Source organism: Cervus elaphus, chromosome 20, assembly GCF_910594005.1.
Source record: "Cervus elaphus chromosome 20, mCerEla1.1, whole genome shotgun sequence".
Taxonomy (NCBI): Eukaryota; Metazoa; Chordata; class Mammalia; order Artiodactyla; family Cervidae; genus Cervus; species Cervus elaphus.
The window spans coordinates 98,996,557-99,015,875 of record NC_057834.1 but is presented as its reverse complement, the minus strand read 5'-3'; the positions used below and the strand labels follow the sequence as shown (position 1 = coordinate 99,015,875).

The 19,319-nt window shown below is 41.4% G+C and overlaps 1 protein-coding gene across 1 annotated transcript in view; it reads left to right on the top strand.

Moving 5' to 3' along the window:
- Nucleotides 1–19,319, top strand: part of IL12RB2 (interleukin 12 receptor subunit beta 2) — a 79,813-nt gene that overhangs the window by 34,914 nt on the left and 25,580 nt on the right. The window contains exon 9 of the mRNA XM_043876032.1: nucleotides 8,574–8,793. Within this exon, the coding sequence (XP_043731967.1) occupies nucleotides 8,574–8,793 (220 nt within the window). The remainder of the gene's footprint in view (nucleotides 1–8,573; nucleotides 8,794–19,319) is intronic.

Genomic DNA, 19,319 nt, shown 5'->3' with positions numbered 1-19,319 from the left:
CTAATGGGGCAGTGCTGTGACATGAGGAACTCATCAAAACCTCAGAGCAGCCTGCAGCCAGATCAGGTGCTTTGTGGTGGGGCCCAGTCAGACCTCACTGGGGAAGGGAAGTGAAGACATGCGTGTGATGGGTGATTTTTCTTTTCTAACTTTGATCAATACTGGGAAACCCAGTGAAAGGGACACCCCACCACTGCAGAGGGGAATTCAGGGCTTCAGCACCAAAGGAAGCCCCAAGTAAAACCCCATCAGCCTGTGAACACAGAGAGAGCACGTTTCTCTTGCGGCTGGGGAAACGAGAGCTGACCTTTCATTTCTCTAGTATGTTTACACTAGAGGAGAACAACTTGATGCTGAATGGGTACAGCCCAGGTGTATGCAGAGGGTGGGGGCGGGGGTGGTGGGTGGAGGGAGGGGAGACGGGTCCATGGTGAGGATGTGTGAGTGTCTGGAGTGGTGTGTATGCATGTGTGTTGTGTGTGTATGAGTGCACATGTGTATGAATGCATGTGAATTTTGTATTCGTGGGAGGGATCTGATTGTGTGGGTGTGTAGATATGAGTACGTGTGTGATTGTGCAGGCATGTATGCTGTGCTTGTATGTGAGTGTCTTAGTCATATCTAATAAAATGCCATAGTTTGGGGGCTTGTAAATAGCAGAGATCAATTTCTCACGGTTCTGGACGCTGGAAGTCTGAGATCTGGCTGCCAGCATGGTTAGGTAAGGGCTAAACCACTCTTCTGGGTCGCAGACTTCTCTTGTGTCCTCACATGGTGACATGGTGGAAGGGGCTAGACAGCTGTCCGGGGTCTTAGAGAGTGCTGATCCCATCCATGGGTGTTCCACCCTTATGACCTAATCAACTCACAGAGGCCCCACCTCTTGACACCATCAGATTAGGTGTGAAATTCCAATGTGTGAATCACCATTGCAGTGAGTGAGTGTAAAGGCATGAGTGTGTGGAAGATGGGTGTGTGGGGTGTATGTGGGTGTGAGTGTGGGTGAATATGTGTGGGTCTGTGAGTGTGAGGGGTGGGTGTGAATGTGAGCATCTACATGTGTGTCTATTTAGGAATGTGAGAGTGAGTGTGTTGAGGGTAGAGGAGACCGCTGTTGTTCTGGTTCCTATGTAGTTCCTCATTTTCCCACACCTTGGTTTCTCCTAAAAGCTACATCTCCTCAAAAGTATTCTGTACTGGTTTTTTGCCATAGTTTTGTTTTTTTTTTTTAATTTTTGGTCACACCACACGGCTTGTGAGATCTTAGCTCCTCGACCAGAGATTGAACCTGCAGTAAAAGCACAGAGTCCTAACCACTGGACCACCAAGGAAGTCCCCATAGTTGCTTTTAAGAGAAAAAGTACTTTATATGTTGAAGCCAAAAAGTTGAGCCTAATCTATGAATAAAGCAAAAACACCTGGGAATTGTCAAAACAGTAAATGCGGTGGTAGAAAATGTTGCTCTGTCACCAACAGCCCCGGTGTTGGATGAGAGCCCTTCTCAAGGGGTCACCAATTCTTTCCCTCACATTCTCTCTAAATCCCCTTCTGCACAAACTTTCACATCATTTCCTTTGCTTTGACCAGTTATTTCCATCTGTGATTCCAGTACACTTTTCCTTCAGTTAATTCAGCTTCCATCCTTAAAGAAGAAGATCACTTTGAATATATATATATATATGGATGATATATGAAAAGATATGACAGTGGGTTAAAGCCACATTACCCTTTCCAGTTTCTTCTGTCAATTTCTTCAGAGTCCTCTCACTGTCTGAAGCATGGCTAATCATAAACTTTCTGAAGTTTAGGTTTAGACCATGGGTCTGGAAGAGAAGTGTCTGTGTGCAAATGGAGCTGAATTCCCTTCTTCATTTGCTCACTCCCTCATTTGTTCATCCAAGCAAACAGGTACATTAAAGCCCCTCTTTAGGCCTAGAGCCCATGTTGTATGCAAGGACATGGACGTGAACAAGCCAGGTGCAGGCTCCATGTCTTTGAGCTCACAGTCCAGCAGAGGAGGACAGAAATGCATAGGGGATGGTGAGGGTCTTCAGGTGTTAAGAAGGAGTTCAAGGTTCAGCTGAGGGGACTATGTCCAGGGAGGGGAGGGGTGAGGAGTCAGAGAGGACCTTTCAGAAGGTAATGCTGGCGGTTTTAGCATCTCCCATTCTCTGTGCAGCTGACTAACTTTGTGAACCATAGACCAAAGTGAAGCTCAGGCAATGAGTCACTGCAGTTAAAGAGACAGAGAGTCAGGAAGATGCAAGGGATGGGAGGGTCTACACATGGAAAGATAGGCCTACAGTCAGAATCCATGTGAGGTCTGCTTGTTAGTTTCTTAATTGGTTGAAAGGATTTGGAGGTGTGGGTAAAATGAGTCAGTAGTCTAGTTACTGAGGATTAAATAGGGTGAAGTTTTTGTTTGTTTAAACTGAGTTTTAAGGATAAAATCTTTTGGAATATTTAAAAGCTTTAGAAAATATCATGTATAAACTTCCCCTCAAATTGTTTATATTGATTCTGTCCAGGTGTTATTATAGTTTTCTGACTTAAAAAAATAAAAGAAGGTAATACTGGAGCTCCCAGAAGAACAAATTAGTCAGGACAAGGGTGGGAGAACATTTGCCAGGAAGACCTCAGGGGGACATGGCTTTGGCACGTAAAGAATCACATTAGTGAAGTGCTATCCCATAGAGATATTGGGTTGGCCAAAAAGTTCATTCAGCATAAGAGGCCACAAAAGCCTGAACAAACTTTTTGGCCAGCCCAGTATCAAACAAGCCACAGAGGCAAGCCATATATGTAATTTCAAACTTTCTCATAGCACATTTTAGGACATTAAAAAAAAATGGGTGGAATTAACTTTAATAATACATATTACTTAACACAGGTTTATTGGGAATGTTATCATTTCAACATGTAATCTATTTAAAAATTACTAATGAGCTATCTTGGGGCTTCTCTGTTGGCTCAGTGGTAAAGAATACACCTGCCAATGCAGGAGATTCTGGCTTAGATCCCCGGGTTGGGAAGATCCCTGGGAGAAGGACATGGCAACTCACTCCAGTATTCTTGCCTGGAGAATCTCAGGGACAGAGGAGCCTGGCGGGCTACAGTCCATAGGGTCGCACAGAGTCAGACACGACGGAAGCGACTGAGCATGCCCGCATGGACGTGTCTATTAAGTGCCCGTATGGCGCAGAAGCCAAGAGCTCACCCTCCAGATGGCACCCCATCCTGGGTCAGGATAGCCCCCTTTCAAAGGCTACAGGGCCCCTCCTGTAGTGAGCAAGGTTCCTAAGCCTTGACAAGCAGGACAGGAGAGATGGGGAAATGCTTGTTTCCGAAAGAAAGTGGGCAGGGGAGGGGGTGCGGGGTGGGGGGATGGATTGAGCGCTTTGTACTCACTTGTTAAAAGAAGTAATTCATTTGATGAGTGAGTGATGAGTGATAGTTGCTCAGTCATGCCTGACTCTTTGCAACCCCATGGACTATAGCCTGCCAGGCTCCTCTGTTCATGGAATTCTCCAGGCAAGATTACTGGAGTGGGTTACCATTTCCTTCTCCAGGGGATCCTCCTGACCCAGGGATCCTGCATTGCAGGAGAGTCTTTACCATCTGAGCCACCAGGGAAGCCTACTATTAAGAGACATTGGTAAGTATAAAGACAGGTCAACTTAATAAGTATCAGCAGGTACATGCTCAAACCATAGAAGACAAGGAGAAAGAGAAAAGAACTCGCCCCAGACTAGTTAACTGAAGCACAGCTTCAGAAAGACAGTTGAGACCAGAAGCAGCTTGTTCAGTACATTCACTTGGTTTCTTTCTCCGTCTTTGTCTTTGGTGAATGAAGAGTGTTCCAGCCTGTATCACACTGCACTGAAGCCGTGAATTCTTTGGCCTCCTCCCATGAAAGGGATTCAATAAAAGTAGAAAGTATTATTTGTAACCTGGTTTATATTGATGCAGGACAAAGGTCTATTGTAAATCCCCAGGGAAGATCGGCTGCCAGGAGCCTCATATAATTATAGGAGGTATGCAACCTCAGAATCAATATTTAAATACAAAAGCAGCAGATGGGAAGATTAGTTTTGTTGCGGTATTCAACTCTCTCTCTTTCCCTTTCCCAGCCCAGTCCCAACACAGGCTGGCACAGAATTGCTGCAGATACTTTCAGACAGAACAGGTTGCTTTCCCTTGCTTGCTGCCTTGCAGGGAATTTGGGTTGGATAGCAGAATGTGGTCAGTGACAAAGATAAGAGTAAGTAGCAGAGAATTAACAGAAGATAGAAAACACAGATGCAAGGGGAGTTAAAGCTTGCTCTTAAAAAGTCTTCATTATTTTGCTGTTTTCCAGCTGTAAAACAAGATAGAAATCATTATGCCAGGGTAACTGCCAGAAGGTAAATCAGTTCAGAGTAATGGAACACCCAGGGGGATGTCTAAGTGCCAGCATGAGAGCAGTTTAAGACTTCATCCTCCAGGTAGAGCGGCTGTACTACCCGGGTTCAAGTTCCAGCTTTACCGCTTGCCGGCTGTGTGTCCTTGAGCATGGTGCTCAACCTCTCTGTGCCTTATGAGCACAATGTAGATAATAATAGCATATATGAAGTGAGATGGATATGAAAACTAAAGAGAGAATTGTGAAAAGTGTTTGCAAGGTCATTGTTAGGAGGCAAACACTGTGCATGACACTGCGGATGCAAAAATGAACTGACAGTCTAATGGGGAAAATAGATCCACAGATAGAAATTTCCAGTACAGTGATTTTTAAAACTTCCAGGTGAAGACTGTCTTTACTTTGAACTAGGGCTGCTGAAGGCAGTCGTAAATTGAAAAGTCGAGGTATCCAGGCTTAAACCCACAAATGGTGTATAGACTTTGTAATCAACTGTATGATAATTGGTGAGACTTCCACAGAGAGCTGTGGTGTAAGCCAGGTTCAGAATAATAGAGGATTCATAGAAGAGCCATAAGGGTAAAGTGCCAATCGTGATGATTTTTGTATTAGAGTGAGTAAAGAGTACCCACCAAGTGTCTTCACATCTGTCATGCACCAAACACTCTTTTGAAACAGTCTGCTTCCCTTAGGTCATTGAATCCTCCAATACGCCTGTGCTGCACAGAGAATTATCCTCATTTTACATGTGAGGAAACTGAGGCTCAGAGAGTTGAAATAGCTTGCCCAAGGTCACACAGCTGCTAAGTGGTGGAACAGAAAAGTCAAAGATCTGTCCTAAGAACAAGAACCAAGTCAGCAGTGTTCCAGAACCCAAAAGGAAAAATAAAATCTTCACAAATAAAGCTGTGATTAGTAAGTGTTCAAACTCCCCAGCTTTCCAAGGGGTCCTGATTACAGGCTCTCTTCTCTGATATAGGCTAAACTCTAACCATTTTTAAAAAGTTATTTTTTTGCCTCAGGAGAAATTCAGAAGTAAAATATTACTTTATTGTCAGTACAGTAGTTTTTTTTTTTAAAGTCCTAAGAGGAAATGCTTTACCAATTCACAGAAACACCTTTCCGATAATACACTTCAAAACAGAAACGGGGCAGTGCATTCTGAAATGCATCAGACTTTGTGCTTTCTTGGATTGCATTCACCAAGTTATTTTTGATTCTGAAAGCCTTTTCAGGCAGCAGAATTATTATAATGGTTTATAAAGGAGATGTTCACTCCTTGCTTCTTGGACAAACCAGTCAGAAAGGCTAAGTTCACTAAGCTTAGGTCATTTTCCACAGGACAGAGCAGAAAGAAAACTGAAGGGAGAGAAGCAGTGGACAACTTTTTCTTTTAGTGTATTCTTACCAGTAGAAGAAGGTAATATCACTGGCTGAAATCTGCTCTTAGCACTGTCCAAGAAGGGACAAGAAGTACCCTGTCTTTGTGATGTTCACAGGGACCCCAGGCTCAATAGGAGTATCACCTTCATCTCTCACATCCACCAGGGGGCGCACTAAAATCTCACATTACTGTGGGGACGAGTTCATTTCTTAACCTCTTGAGCTTTAGCACCCTCATCAGAATGGGGAGTTATAAGGAATAAATGTGACACTCGTTGTAGAGCTCCTGACTCATGGTATGGCCCAATAGATGATAGATTCCCCCTTCTCACCCACCCAAATAAACACTAGAGGTAAAAGTAAGTTTACCTGAAAAGACCCAGCTGGCTTCTCAGGCCAAGGTTCTTCTTATTTCAGAACTTGTCCCCTTCTGACTCAGAGCCTGTCGGCTCTGGAGAAAGAATTCTGGATCTCCACCCTCCCCAAATTACCAACCTCATGCCCACTATTGATGTTCCACATCAGAGCATACCACAGCCGCACAATTACAGAGGCTGCTTTGCAACTCTGGGCCAGAAGGGTGGCTGAGGACCCAACCATGCAATATGGCGCCTGTACTCACCAACTGTCTCAGGCGTGCCAATAGAAGGAGTAGCGAGTCAGAGTGGAGGGGTCATGAGTTCGGAGGTCAGGAGCCCTTGATTCCACTCTCAGCTCCTCCATCTGTCTCTTGAGTGGCCTTAAGCAAATCATCTCGTGTCCCTGGGACTTAGTTTCCTCCGTTGATAAAATGAAACACTGAATTAATTGTTCATCTGGAGAATCCCCTCCAGTTCTGTTCTTCTGGTATTATTCTATTCCAGCTATTATTATAACTGGAATAATTACTCCAGCATTTAATCCTCTTGTTATTCCATTCCTTCAGAGCCAGGTGTAATCCACGGGTTATGGATTATGTACATGATTTGCAAACTTGATGTTACCTAATTTTTTTAACTAACCTAATCACACTGTTTTCAGGTGCTTCAGGAGACTGACTGCCCTGCCGGCTAAATGCTTGTTTCCCCGCTGGCTCACTGAACTCATGGAATCTTTTATTCTATGGACCCTGCTAGACAAGTTAGGTCCATTTTCCAGTTTAGTTAAGGAGATTAGTTAACTGACTGATGTTAACCTTTATCCCCAAACTTGAGTTTGACATTTTATACAAGCATAAGTCAAGGGATGCCATGTTCATTTGTCTAACTTGTTGGCCCCATCTTCACATTCTCACTGGTATTTGCAGCTCGAAAATATAGGATATGAAGAGAAAATGCAAGATAGGTCTAGGCGCTTCGCTGCCCTCCTTCACTCATCTTTCCAACCCACACCTCTGTTTACCAGATCACTGGGATCAGATAGATTTCCACAGCAGTCACTGTGTAGGTTTGTTGGACCCAGGAGGACTTGAATTGGATTGCATGAGATTGCCAGGGTGTCTGTGAAGGACATTAAGAGAGCCATAATAGGGGCTGTTTCTCCATTTGCCTCCTGGGTCCCTGGCAAGCTTGGGAGCTTTGTGAGCACCAACTCTTGGGAAGTACATTTGGGTGGGGGTGCATGCGCTAGGGGTGACCGTGCTCCCTCTGGAGCTACCGAAGAGACAGGCAGGGAAGGATGGAGCGAGAGAGCTGAGGAGATGGTCTTCCCTACCCAGCTTTTGCTTTAATTTATCTTGTTTTCTTCTTCTGTGGCAAAGGGCATGTTTATTAATAACAGTTCAGAACATCACAATCTTCTCACTTGTTTTAATCCACACAAGATCAGCTGTGGTGGACACTTGCCCCAAAAAAACTTTGTTGGTTCTTGCCAGGACACAAGATGTCTTCTAGGGAAAGGCTGAACATGCACTCCAAAATGCCCCCAGCCACGTGGCATTCACCCATTGCCTTGACCATGTTTTATGATCTAGTCTTGGCCCTTGTGGATCCAGAAAGGCACCTAGAACATGACCTGCATCATTCACACTCCCAGAGCCTGAAATATAAAAAAGCTAGATGTTCATGCATTAATTTATAGTGAGAATTGCAGCTGTTGGGCCAACCAGAAGGCCTGAGTCAGCAGATAGGAGCATCCTCTAGCAGCATGGTAATTATTTCAGAAGCCAAATTATAATAAGAAGGCCAGTTTTTTCACTTAAAGTGGAAGAAACAAATTCTAAATGAACCAGATATTCATGTTAACCCAGCCTCTCCTGACAGATAAAAGACATAGGATACCAGATTATTAAAAGATGGCTTAGGAGCAGGAAACCAGAGAAAGGGGCATTTGCCAACCCTAAGGTGTGTCTTTCAGCGTCTTGAGGCCACCACACACCCCATGGAAGGAAGAGCCTTGCCAAGAAAACTGTGATGCTTTAGTCTGGTGAGCAATGCCTTTCTCTCCCTACACTGGGCATGGACAGGCACTGCCAACACAGGCTTGGGCAACTCTCCATTTCCAGTGCTTCTGTTTCTCATGGTCCTTGTCCTAACAGGATTACAATACAAAGAATTAGTTTTCTGCTTACTTTCTGGGATTGTTCCCAAACAATTCTTTAAGAATTAACTTTTAAAAAATGTTAACTGATTTTTTTTCTTTAAGTGGTGGGGCTTGGTGGAGCATAAAACTGTGTGGTGGAAGAAATGAAAAGATGTAAATAAAAAGGTCACTCTAGTGTAGCTGCCTGCTGCAGGCAGTCATGAGGTCCTAGCATAGAGCACCCAGTGACCTTGTCTGAGAGTACACAGTAAGTAAATGTGTTTTGTTGCAGAATCTGAGTCTATTGGAAGCAAGAGGAAAAATCCTCCACTATCAAGTGACCTTACAGGAGGTGGCAGGAGGGGAAATCACACTACAGAACATCACAGAACACACCTCCTGGACCTGGGTCATTCCCAGAACTGGGAACTGGGCTGTGGCTGTGTCTGCAGCTAACTCAAAAGGCAGTTCCCTGCCCACTCGTATTAACATAACGGATCTGTGTGGGACAGGTAAGTACCAAATTTTCTTTAATATTGCTTGTAGGAAATTATCTTCCTAATCTTCTATCTCATTCAGACCCAGTTCAGGGCCTGGAATGAGTAGCAAAGAAGTTTAGACTTTGAAATTAACAGGTTTCAGAGGCTGTCTGAAATTTCATTTTAGCCAGCGAGTATCCAAATGAATTAACACCTCTAAGCTTCAATTTCCCCCTCTCTAAACTAGGGATTATATTACCTGAATTGCAGGTCATTGTGAGTTTAAATACAGAGACTAATAAATACATAAAAGGTGTTTGGGGTTTCCCTGGTCGCTCAGCTGGTAAAGAACCCCCTGCCAATGCAAGAGGCACAGGTTCAATCCCTGGGTCAGGGAGATCCCCTGGAGTAGGAAATGGAAACCCAAGTATTCTTTCTTGGGACATCCCATGAACAGAGGAGACTGGTGGACTGGAGTCCATGGGGTCACAAAAAGTTGAGCATGACTGAGAGCATGCACACACATATAAACAATAAATATTAGTTAAGTAAATATTCATTACATTTAATTGAACACTAATATCTGGCTAATTTTTCCACGAGCAAGAGTAATATATGTTGTCAAGTTCTAGAAAAAGCATACCTATAGTCAAAACATGTTTTAAAACCAATAGTATTAAAATGAAATTCTGGCTGTAAGGAACTATAGTACAATATTGCTATATGATAGCTCTTTATTATTCAAATTTAGATATGATTCCAATTATCTACACTAAAAACCTCCCAACTAGCTAGACATATTTTATAGTCACATCCTCTGAAAACTAACTTGTCAGGATTAAAGCTGATAATTAGTGAAGAAAACAGATACTAAAACTATTTTCAAGATCTGTATTATAAAAGTACTTTAGTCAAGATTGTTGGCCTAACTTTTTTTTAAAAAATGCCTGATAGAATAAAACTTTATAATTAGATTCTTCCTTAAAATTCAGTGTAACAGTTTATCTACACGGGGGTCTGAAAGTGAAAGCCACTCAGTCGTGTCCAACTCTTTGCAGTCCATGGAATTCTCCAGGCCAGAATACTGGAGTGGGTAGTTGTTCCCTTCTCCAGGGAATCTTCCCAACCTAGGGATCGAACCCAGTTCTCTCACATTGCAGACAGATCCTTTACCAGCTGAGCCACCAGGGAAGCCCAAGTATACTAGAGTGGGTCACCTATCTCTTCTCCAGCAGCTGACCCAGGAATTGAACTGGGGTCTCCTGCATTGCAGGCAGATTCTTTACCAGCTGAGCCACCAGGGAAGCCTAGCAATTATTATTGTGAAGAAGCTTCTACCAAGAATTATCATCTTATATATACTATTGTTGGATCTTGGTTATAAGTCTTTTCAGTCATATATCTATAAATGTAGAGATAATATAGTAGATAAAAATACAAATAAATATTGATATAACCTCGGGTCAGCATATGAGTTAGGAATTGCTTTTAGGAGTAAGAGTTGCTCTTTCTAGAGGCTTGACTATAGTGACTTACTTATTCTCTTATAGAAGAGAAGTTTGGAGGTAGACGGCCCAGGGATGGTGTGATAGCTATACACATGAGGACCCCAGCCTCCTTCCTTCTGTACCCACTGCCACATAGTCCAGGATGACTGCTGGAGTCCAGCTGTCTCCTTCTAGGCAGCAGAAAAGAAGGGAGAAGCCTCACCTCTCACTCTTGTGGAGTTTTGCCCCACGTCACACAACAACACTTACAGTATTGACCCTACCTGGTCACCTGGTCACACCCAACTACAAAAGAGACTCAGAAACACATTGTTCTCTTGCTAGAGAAGATGAGGAGAGGTATTTGGTAGGTAACTGGTAATCTCTGCCTCATGCGGGGAAAGCATCTAAGAAGAAACCTGAAGGAAAAGATAGATTACCTATGGGAAAAGAGCTTAAACTTTACGCATAGTAAAGTAAGAATTTTTAAAAAAAACCAAAACACTGTAAATAAGGCTTTAAAATGCAAAGAGCAATTTAGGAAAAGTATATGATAGATTTTTTGCAAATACATGTAACTTTTCAAATAAATAGGAGATAATGGGATATGAACAGGAAACTCAAAAATAAATATAAAATAAAAAGAATAGGGACTTCCCTCATGGTCTAGTGGCTAAGCCGCCACTCTTCCAATGCAAGGGGCCAGGGTTTGACCCCTGGTCAGGGAACTTGATCCCACATGCTGCAGCTAAACGACCCTGCATGCTACAACTAAAAGATCCTGCATGCTGCAGCGAAGACCTGGGCAGTCAAATAAATAAATAAATAAACAAACATTTTTTAAAAAATAAATAAAAGGAACAATAAAGATATAAAAATATGTTCAGCCTAACTAGCAATCAATGAGATGTAAGTTTTCAAAGAAAAACCTTAGCAATCAAATCAAAATGAAAAAGAGTAAGTAGCATCAGCATAACCTATACTGGTGAGAGTGTCGGGAAAAGCCACTTTTGTGTGAATTGGTACAACTTTCTTTACTGTTGAGCCACTGGAGAAGCTCATGAATTGGTACAACTTTCTGAAGAGAAATTTGGCAGTTTGTAACATAAAAAACTTCAAATATGAATATATCTTTTGACCAGGAAACTGTACCATTAAAATGCATCTTCAGCAAATAATAAGGCATGAGCTTAAAAAAAATGTAAACTTTTTTTTTGAAATGGTTTTGAAATAATGAAACACTACAAACAACCTAAAATTTTATAATAGAGGATGGATTGGTTATATATATCATGACCCTCACCTACCTTAATCCCACTCCAGCACAAAAGTGATATTGTAGCTGTGTTTTTAGTGGTGTGGAAAGATGCACATGATGAGTGAAAAAGTAGGCTTTCAAAAGTATACATGGTATACTGTAATATATGTATATTTAAAAAATGTATTTACACAAATAGACATTTTAGCACAGTAAAATCTTCTAGACTCAATAGAAGAATGTACATGGAAATATTAACAGAAGTCATATCTACATTGTGGTATCACAGGTGATTTTTATACTCAAATTTGCTTCTTCATTGAGTAAGTACTGTATATGTAATTTTTAAAAGGGATCCTGTAGGGGAAAATTGAGATCTTACCACTGTTTAGTATCCTGCTCTAGTTAAAAAGTAGTATGTCAAAATACCTTATTTCTTTAAACCTCACTGCAGATGGGTCTTGAGGATATAAGCGTCTTGAATTTTCTGGGCCCATTCCAGTTTCTTTACTTAGGTTTGAAAACAGCTTTTCAACATGACACATTCGTTATCTTAGAGTCGGCCTCTGCATTACTGATTCAACAAAAATTTATTGAGATTACTATATAAGGTATCTAGAGTTCAGCAATAGGTAAAAAGTACAGTTAGATTTTGTCCAGTGGCAGGGGCGATCATATAAAAAAAGTAAACTGCAGTACAGGATATATGTGAGACAAGAGATGTGCACAGGGCACTCTGGGAACAGAGAGAAGCTGAAGCATGGGCATGGAGGGGAGGCTTCGTGTGAACCGAGAATGGAGAGACAGGTTGGTGTCAGCCAGGCAAAGGAGTGCAGGGATGCAGGCGAGGTTTGTTTTAAAGTAAGATCTGAGCAGGCATAGAAGTTGAAAAGAAGAACCAGGGTGGGAAAGAGTTGATGAGAAAGGGGAAAGGGGATAATTAAGGGAATGAAGTTCCTGAGGAGCTGAAAGATGATGGATCCAGAGGCCAAAAAGACAAAAGAGGCACAATTCCCCCTCTCAGAATGGAGGAGTGTCAATAAGGATGAGGCTCAAAATAGAGAAATGTGGAGGGGTGGTAAAGTAAGACATTGAAACAGTTCTCTAGACCTGGGCTGTAGCTAAAAGGGTCCTGGTCCTAGAAATCTCAAGACCCCATTGCCTTTCTTAAGGCCACACCTGAGCCATCCAATAGAAGTAGTCAAGCATCCTAGGGAGACCTGGAGGTCAGATTTACAAATCTCCCATCGGGGAGCTCTCGTGTCTCATAAATTCTGCATGATCTGTAGTAATAGTGTACCATGTACTTTTGCTGCTTCTCTTTCAGTGTAGTTCACACAACTCACTGAAATAACTTTCTTCCCAGGAAGAGAAAAATAGTGCCCCAAGAGGCAGAATTATATTGATTTTGAGGAAAACAGGGACAACTTTGTTGTAAAAGGCATATGCCACAGCATTGAATATCAAGAAGTATGAGAATGATTTTGTTGGTTTATGATGAAAACTAATGGGTTTGGGTGGACTCTGGGAGTTAGTGATGGACAGGGAGGCCTGGTGTGCTGAGGTTCATGGGATCGCAAAGAGTTGGACACGACTGAGCGACTGAACTGAACTGAACTGAATGTGTGCTAAACAGACTGGTCAACAAATAAAACACATTTAATATTTCAGACCTGTCCCTGTGCTTAGGAATTTTGGAAATTATGGCCAGAGTCAGAAGCTAGCATAACCGTAGAGGCCTACACAGATGTCAGAGACTGAGACCCCAGGAAGTGAAGTAACTTAGCCAAGATCATACATCCAATTAGTGGCAAAGCTGGACTGAAAAACCAGGCCACCTGTCAGGTGGGCACTTTTTCCAAATACCTTATGAACTTCATAACTCTGTTCAGATGTTCTTAATGAAAATAGAGAGGGAATTTGAATGATGAAGGCTGAAGAATAATTTTGAAAGGTGTCACAGAAATGAGTTGTTAGCCAAGTTCTAAAAGAGAGGGCATGCCCTGGCAAACACAGTGGGGAGAAAATTCAGGCTGGTTCCTGGCAAGTGTGGTGACTCAGAGACTGGGCAATGCCAAGTTGATTTAGTTAGCTAATTGCAATGAGAGCAGTGGTTAGAAGAGCTCATTGACTGTGTTCACCCATCATCTGGCAAAGAGCCTTTCAAACCCTACGTGCTCAATACATATTTACTGAATGAATACGTTTTATTCTCCAAAACAAAAATAAATTTGTGGCATAGCCAGAAAATAAGATACCAAGGCAAATGAAGACAAAGAACCAGGGCTGGGGAATTCCAGTTCCTGGCAAGGTAGCTAACACAGAAGTACCAAACCCACCCAAAGATGCCACAGGAGAGACAAGGACAGAATGACTGAGTACCTGTGAGTGGGAAATAGTGAGGAATGGAGAGGACTGAGGTAGCACTGGCTTGTTGCACTCCTTTTTCTTCCCCTTGTTGCCTTGGTATTTTTACTATGGTATTTTACTTGGTATTTTTACCCAGCTATTTTTACTATGGGGCAGGAAAGTCTGGTGGGCAGGGCAGAATAACTACGAGGAAGCCCTGGAACCTAACGAAGAGTGCCTGAGATATTCTCCTGCCCCCCACCCCATGGCCTGGCAGTTATAGAAGGGAATGACAGCCCCACTCCCCAACGAAGAGCAGTGTCAGCCACAGAGGCGTGGGCAGGTTCTGGAGCTGCCAGGCTCACCTCCCAAGAGCCAGGTGACAAGCAGAGCTCAAGGTGTATCACTATAGGCTCTCTGGCTCTCCACTCTGAAAAGCTCCTTCTCCTCACCTAAGCTTACCTGGAGGAGCACAAGCTCTGAATAAGGTTTCATTACTACCCCCCCCCCCCATAGAAAAGCGAAGGTCAAGGCTGCTGATCAATCCAAGAAAATAAAACGTGACCCCAAAGGAGAAAATTAGGAGAAATCTGAGGGGCACAGTTCTGGGAAGGAAAGGCACCAAGTGGGACTACTTGTATGGTAGGACGCATAATCAGCATAACAGAAAGAGCAAGAGTTTAGAATAAGCGCTTCCCTGGTGGTCCAGTGGATAAGAATCCTCCTGCCAATGCAGGGAACATGGGTTCAATCCCTGGTCCAGGAAGATTCCATATGCTGTGGAGCAACTAAAGCCCATGCGCCACAACCACTGAGCTCATGTGCTGTAATTACTAAAGCCCTGAAGTAAGGCTGTAAGCCGTGTGCCTAGAGACCCTGCTTTGCAACAGGAGAGAAGCCCTTCACTGCTACTGAGAGCAGCCCCCTGCTCACTGCTACTAGAGAAAGCGTGCTCACTGTAACAAACACCCAGTGCAACTAGAAATAATTGAATAAATCAGAGTTTAGAGTAAGCATAGTAAGTATTCTTAGAAAGATAGAGAGGATACTGGGAACACAAATCAGAAACAGGTGGTTGTGGAATAGCCCCAAATAGAGATTCAATATGAAAAGTTCAGTTGTTGAAATAAAGAACTCACCCAATGGGTTGGATAGCAGAAAGGACTTATCTGAAGAGTGAATGAGTGAGGGGAAGATTTAATTGAAGATTAAAAGTCATCAAAAAGGAAAAAGAGTTTGAAAAATGAGAAGACTTAAGACGTTGAAAGAATAAGTAATGATAATTGCCTAAAAGGAGCCCCAGTAAGAGAAAACATGAATGAAAGGGGAAAATATTTGAAAATATTTATCAAGAATCTTACAGAATGTAATACTCTGGTGCAGGATGTCAATAATGGGGGAAGTGATGCGTGTATGGGGTCAAGGGTGTATGGAAAATGTCTGTACCTCTCACTCAATTTTGCTTTGAACTTAAAACTGCTTTAAAAAATAAAGTCTATTTTAAGAAGAAATAAGAAAAGATAATGAGTGCAGAATGATCAAGCAGGGTTGCCCTCAAGAATACAAAGATGGATCAATATCAGAAAAGTCTATCAATGTAATTCACTACTTTAGTACTGAAGGAGAAAAGAGGGATATGTTCTTAACAGATATAGAAATGTATTTAATAAAACAAAATTTTTAGTAAATAAATAGTATGTATTTTATAAAAATAAAACCTATTTGAAAGCTATTAAAAAAGGAAAACTTTTTAGCTTTTTAAAGACTTTCTACCAAAAACATGCAGCAAGCATCATCTTAATAAAGATATGTAGGAACATTCTTTTTAAAATTAGCAACAAGATTAAAAAAAAAAATGAAATGAGATTTAGTTCAAAGATTGGAAAGAAGAGATTTTTAAGTGTACAGCTAACAAGATTATTACATGGAAAATTTAACAAAGGCCATAGACAAATTATGAGAATTAATTAGAGACTTTAGCAGGTCAGCTAGAATAAGAATAACACACACAAATTCATAGTGGAAAAGAAGTAGAAAATAAGATGCCATTTAAATAGCAAACTAATAGTATAATGTGTCTAGGAATTAACCATAAAAAGCACATTAAAACTTTAAGGAGGAATTTTTGAAACTCCATTAAAAGATATCAAAAGAGACCCAAACAGCTTCAAAGAAACATCATATTTATAAATGGGACAACTTAACATTGTAACAATATGAGTTCTCCCTGAACTGAGCTGCAAATTTAATATAATCCCAATAAAAATACCAGCTGAAATTTTTGAGGACTCTCATAAACTGATTATAAGAGCTATATGGAAGAATAAAGTTTCATGAATACCCAAGATCACTTTGAAAAAAAAAAGAAGAGCAAAATGAGGAGGGACTTTAACTACCAAATAGTCAGGTGTCACAGAGCCTTGTAATGTGACCAGTGTGTTCTGGTGAAGAAACTGATCCACACACAAACCCATGAATATGTGGAGCTTAGTGTGTGGCAGGGGTGGTACCACATTTGGAAAAATTGACCTGTTTTGTGGAAAAAATAATAAGGCTTATTTCCTTTAAAACACACACACACATACACACACACACATACCCTTTAGCTAGATTTGGATTAAAAACCTAAATGTGAAAGGTATTAAATAAAACCAAAAGCAAATGGGAGGAAATGTAGTCGAGTGTCTTTGTGACCCCAGAATGGAAGGATTTTATAAACAAGACTCAAAATACACAAACTGTGGTGAATTTATCCACATCAAAGTAAGTGTTTATGTTAAACAAACACATCATAAAATTAACAGGACTTGAAAGACTTCAGTGAGATATTTTTAGTGTTGAAAACGAACAAGTGATTAATATCTAGAATACAAAAGTTATTTCTGCAAATCAGGAAGCAGACAGGAAATACAACAGAAAAAAAAATGAGTGAGGTATGAGAAGGGGAAAGTCAGGCAGCTAGTAATATGTGAAGCGCTCAGCCTCGTAAGAAATCAGAAAATGACAATAAAACCACAATTTAATACCGCCTTACATGTGCCAGCTTGGGAAAATGAGAAAGAAAATACCAAGTGTTGGTGGGGAAATGAGAACTCTCATGCTTTTCTTGTTGGAGGGTCAACTGATTTACTGTTTTAGAGATCGGTCTGACCATATTTAGGGAAATGGGTGAATTTAGTGTATAATTGAGAAATTATGCGCATTTATATGTAGAGAGAGAGTCTATTTTAAAAAACTGTAGTTGCTCCGCAATGTTGTGTTAGTTTCTGTATAGCAAAGTGAATCAGTCATATAATACGTATATGTATATCCACTCCACACTGGTTCAAATTTGGGAAAAGAGTACGTCATGACAGTATATTGTCACCCTGCTTATTTAACTTATAAGCAGAGTACATCGTGCAAAATGCTGAGTTGGATGAATCACAAGCTGGAATCAAGTTTGCCAGGAGAAAATCCAACAGCCTCAGATATGCAGATGACACGACCCTAAAGGCAGAAAACGAACAGGAACTAAAGAGCCTCTTGATGAAAGTGAAAGAGGAGAGTGGAAAAGCTGCTTAAAATTCAACATTCAAAAAACTAAGATCATGGCACCTGGTCCCATTACTTCATAGCAAATAGATGAGGAAAAAGTGGAAACAGGGACACATTTTATTTTTTTAGGCTCCAAAATCACTGTGAACAGTTACTGCAGTCATGAAATTAAAAGACGCTTGCTCCGTGAAAGAAAGGCTATGACAAACCTAGACAGTATATTAAAGAGTGGAGACATCACTTTACTGACAAAGGTCCATATTGTCAAAGCTATGGTTTTTCTAATAGTCATGTATGGATGTGAGAATTGGACCATAGAGAAGGCTGAGTGCCAAAGAATTGATGCTTTTAAATTGTGCTGGAGAAGACTCTTGAGAATCCCTTGGACAAGAAGGAGGTCAAACCAGTCACTCCTAAAGAAATCAACCCTGAATATTCATTGGAAGGCTGATGCTGAAGCTGAAACTCCAGTTCTTTGACCATCTGATTCCAAGAGCCTGATGCTGGGAAAGACTGAGGACAAGAGGAAAAGAGGGCAACAGAGGATGAGATGGTTGTATGGCATCACTGTCTCAATGTACATGAGTTTGAGCAAACTCTGGGAGATAGTGAAGGACAGGGAAGCATGGCATGCTGCAGTCCATGGGGTCACAAAGAGTCGGAGACGACTTAGCAACTGAGCAATACTCTTCTGTTAGATTTCCTTCTCATTTAGGTCATCACAAAACATTGAGTATAGTTCCCTGTGCTATACAATAGGTTCTTATTAGTCATCTATTTTATATATAGTAGTGTGTATATGTTAATCCCAGTCTACCAATTCATCCCGTCCCTCCTCCTTGGTGACCATAAATTTGTTTTCTAATCTATGACTCTATTTCTGATTTGCAAATAAGTTCATGTGAACCATTTTTCTAGATTCCACATATAAGTGATATTATATGATATTTGTCTTTCTCTTTTTGACTTACTTCATTCTGTATGACAATCTCTAGGTCCAACCATGTCACTGCAAATGGCATTATTTCGTTCCTTTTTTATGGCTGAGTAATATTTCGTTGTATATACATGCCACATCTTCTTTATCCATTCATCTGTCAGTAGACATTGAGGTTGTTTCCATGTCCTGGCTATTGTAAATAGTACTGCAATGAATATCTGAGTACATAAATCCTTTCAAATTATGGTTTTCTCTAGATCTTTGCCCAGGAGTGGGATTACTGGGTCATATGGTAGCTCTGGTTTTAGTTTTTTAAGGAACCTCTGTACTGTTCTCCACAGTGGCTATACCAATTTACATTCTTACCAACAGTGTAAGAGGATGAGAGAGACACTCTTAGACAGGCATACACAAGGACATGCAAGAGAAGGTTCATTGCATCCTTGTTTGTGTTGACAAAAAGTTGGAAGAAAACTATTGCTTGTCACTTGGAGACTGCACAAAGAAAGTGTTGAGGCAGTAATCTGAAGGAATGAGCTGGATTTTCATATAGCAGCAGAATAGATGTATCCTAGAAACATATTGTTGAGTGGGAAAATGAAAGTTAGGAAAAGCACTAGATTTACTGCAAATGTGTTTCATGAAAATACGACACACGAACTGAAAGCAATGCTAATTCTCAAGGACACACATATACGTAAATAAACATATAGGAGGTAGATTGCTGCTGCTAAGTCCCTTCAGTCGTGTCTGACTCTGTGCGACCCCATAGACAGCAGCCCACCAGGCTCCCCCGTCCCTGGGATTCTCCAGGCAAGAATACTGGAGTGGGTTGCCATTTCCTTCTCCACTGCATGAAAGTGAAAAATGAAAGTGAAGTCGCTCAGTCGTGTCTGACTCTTAGCGACCCCATGGACTGCAGCCCACCAGGCTCCTCCGTCCATGGGATTTTCCAGGCAAGAGTACTGGAGTGGGGTGCCATTGCCTT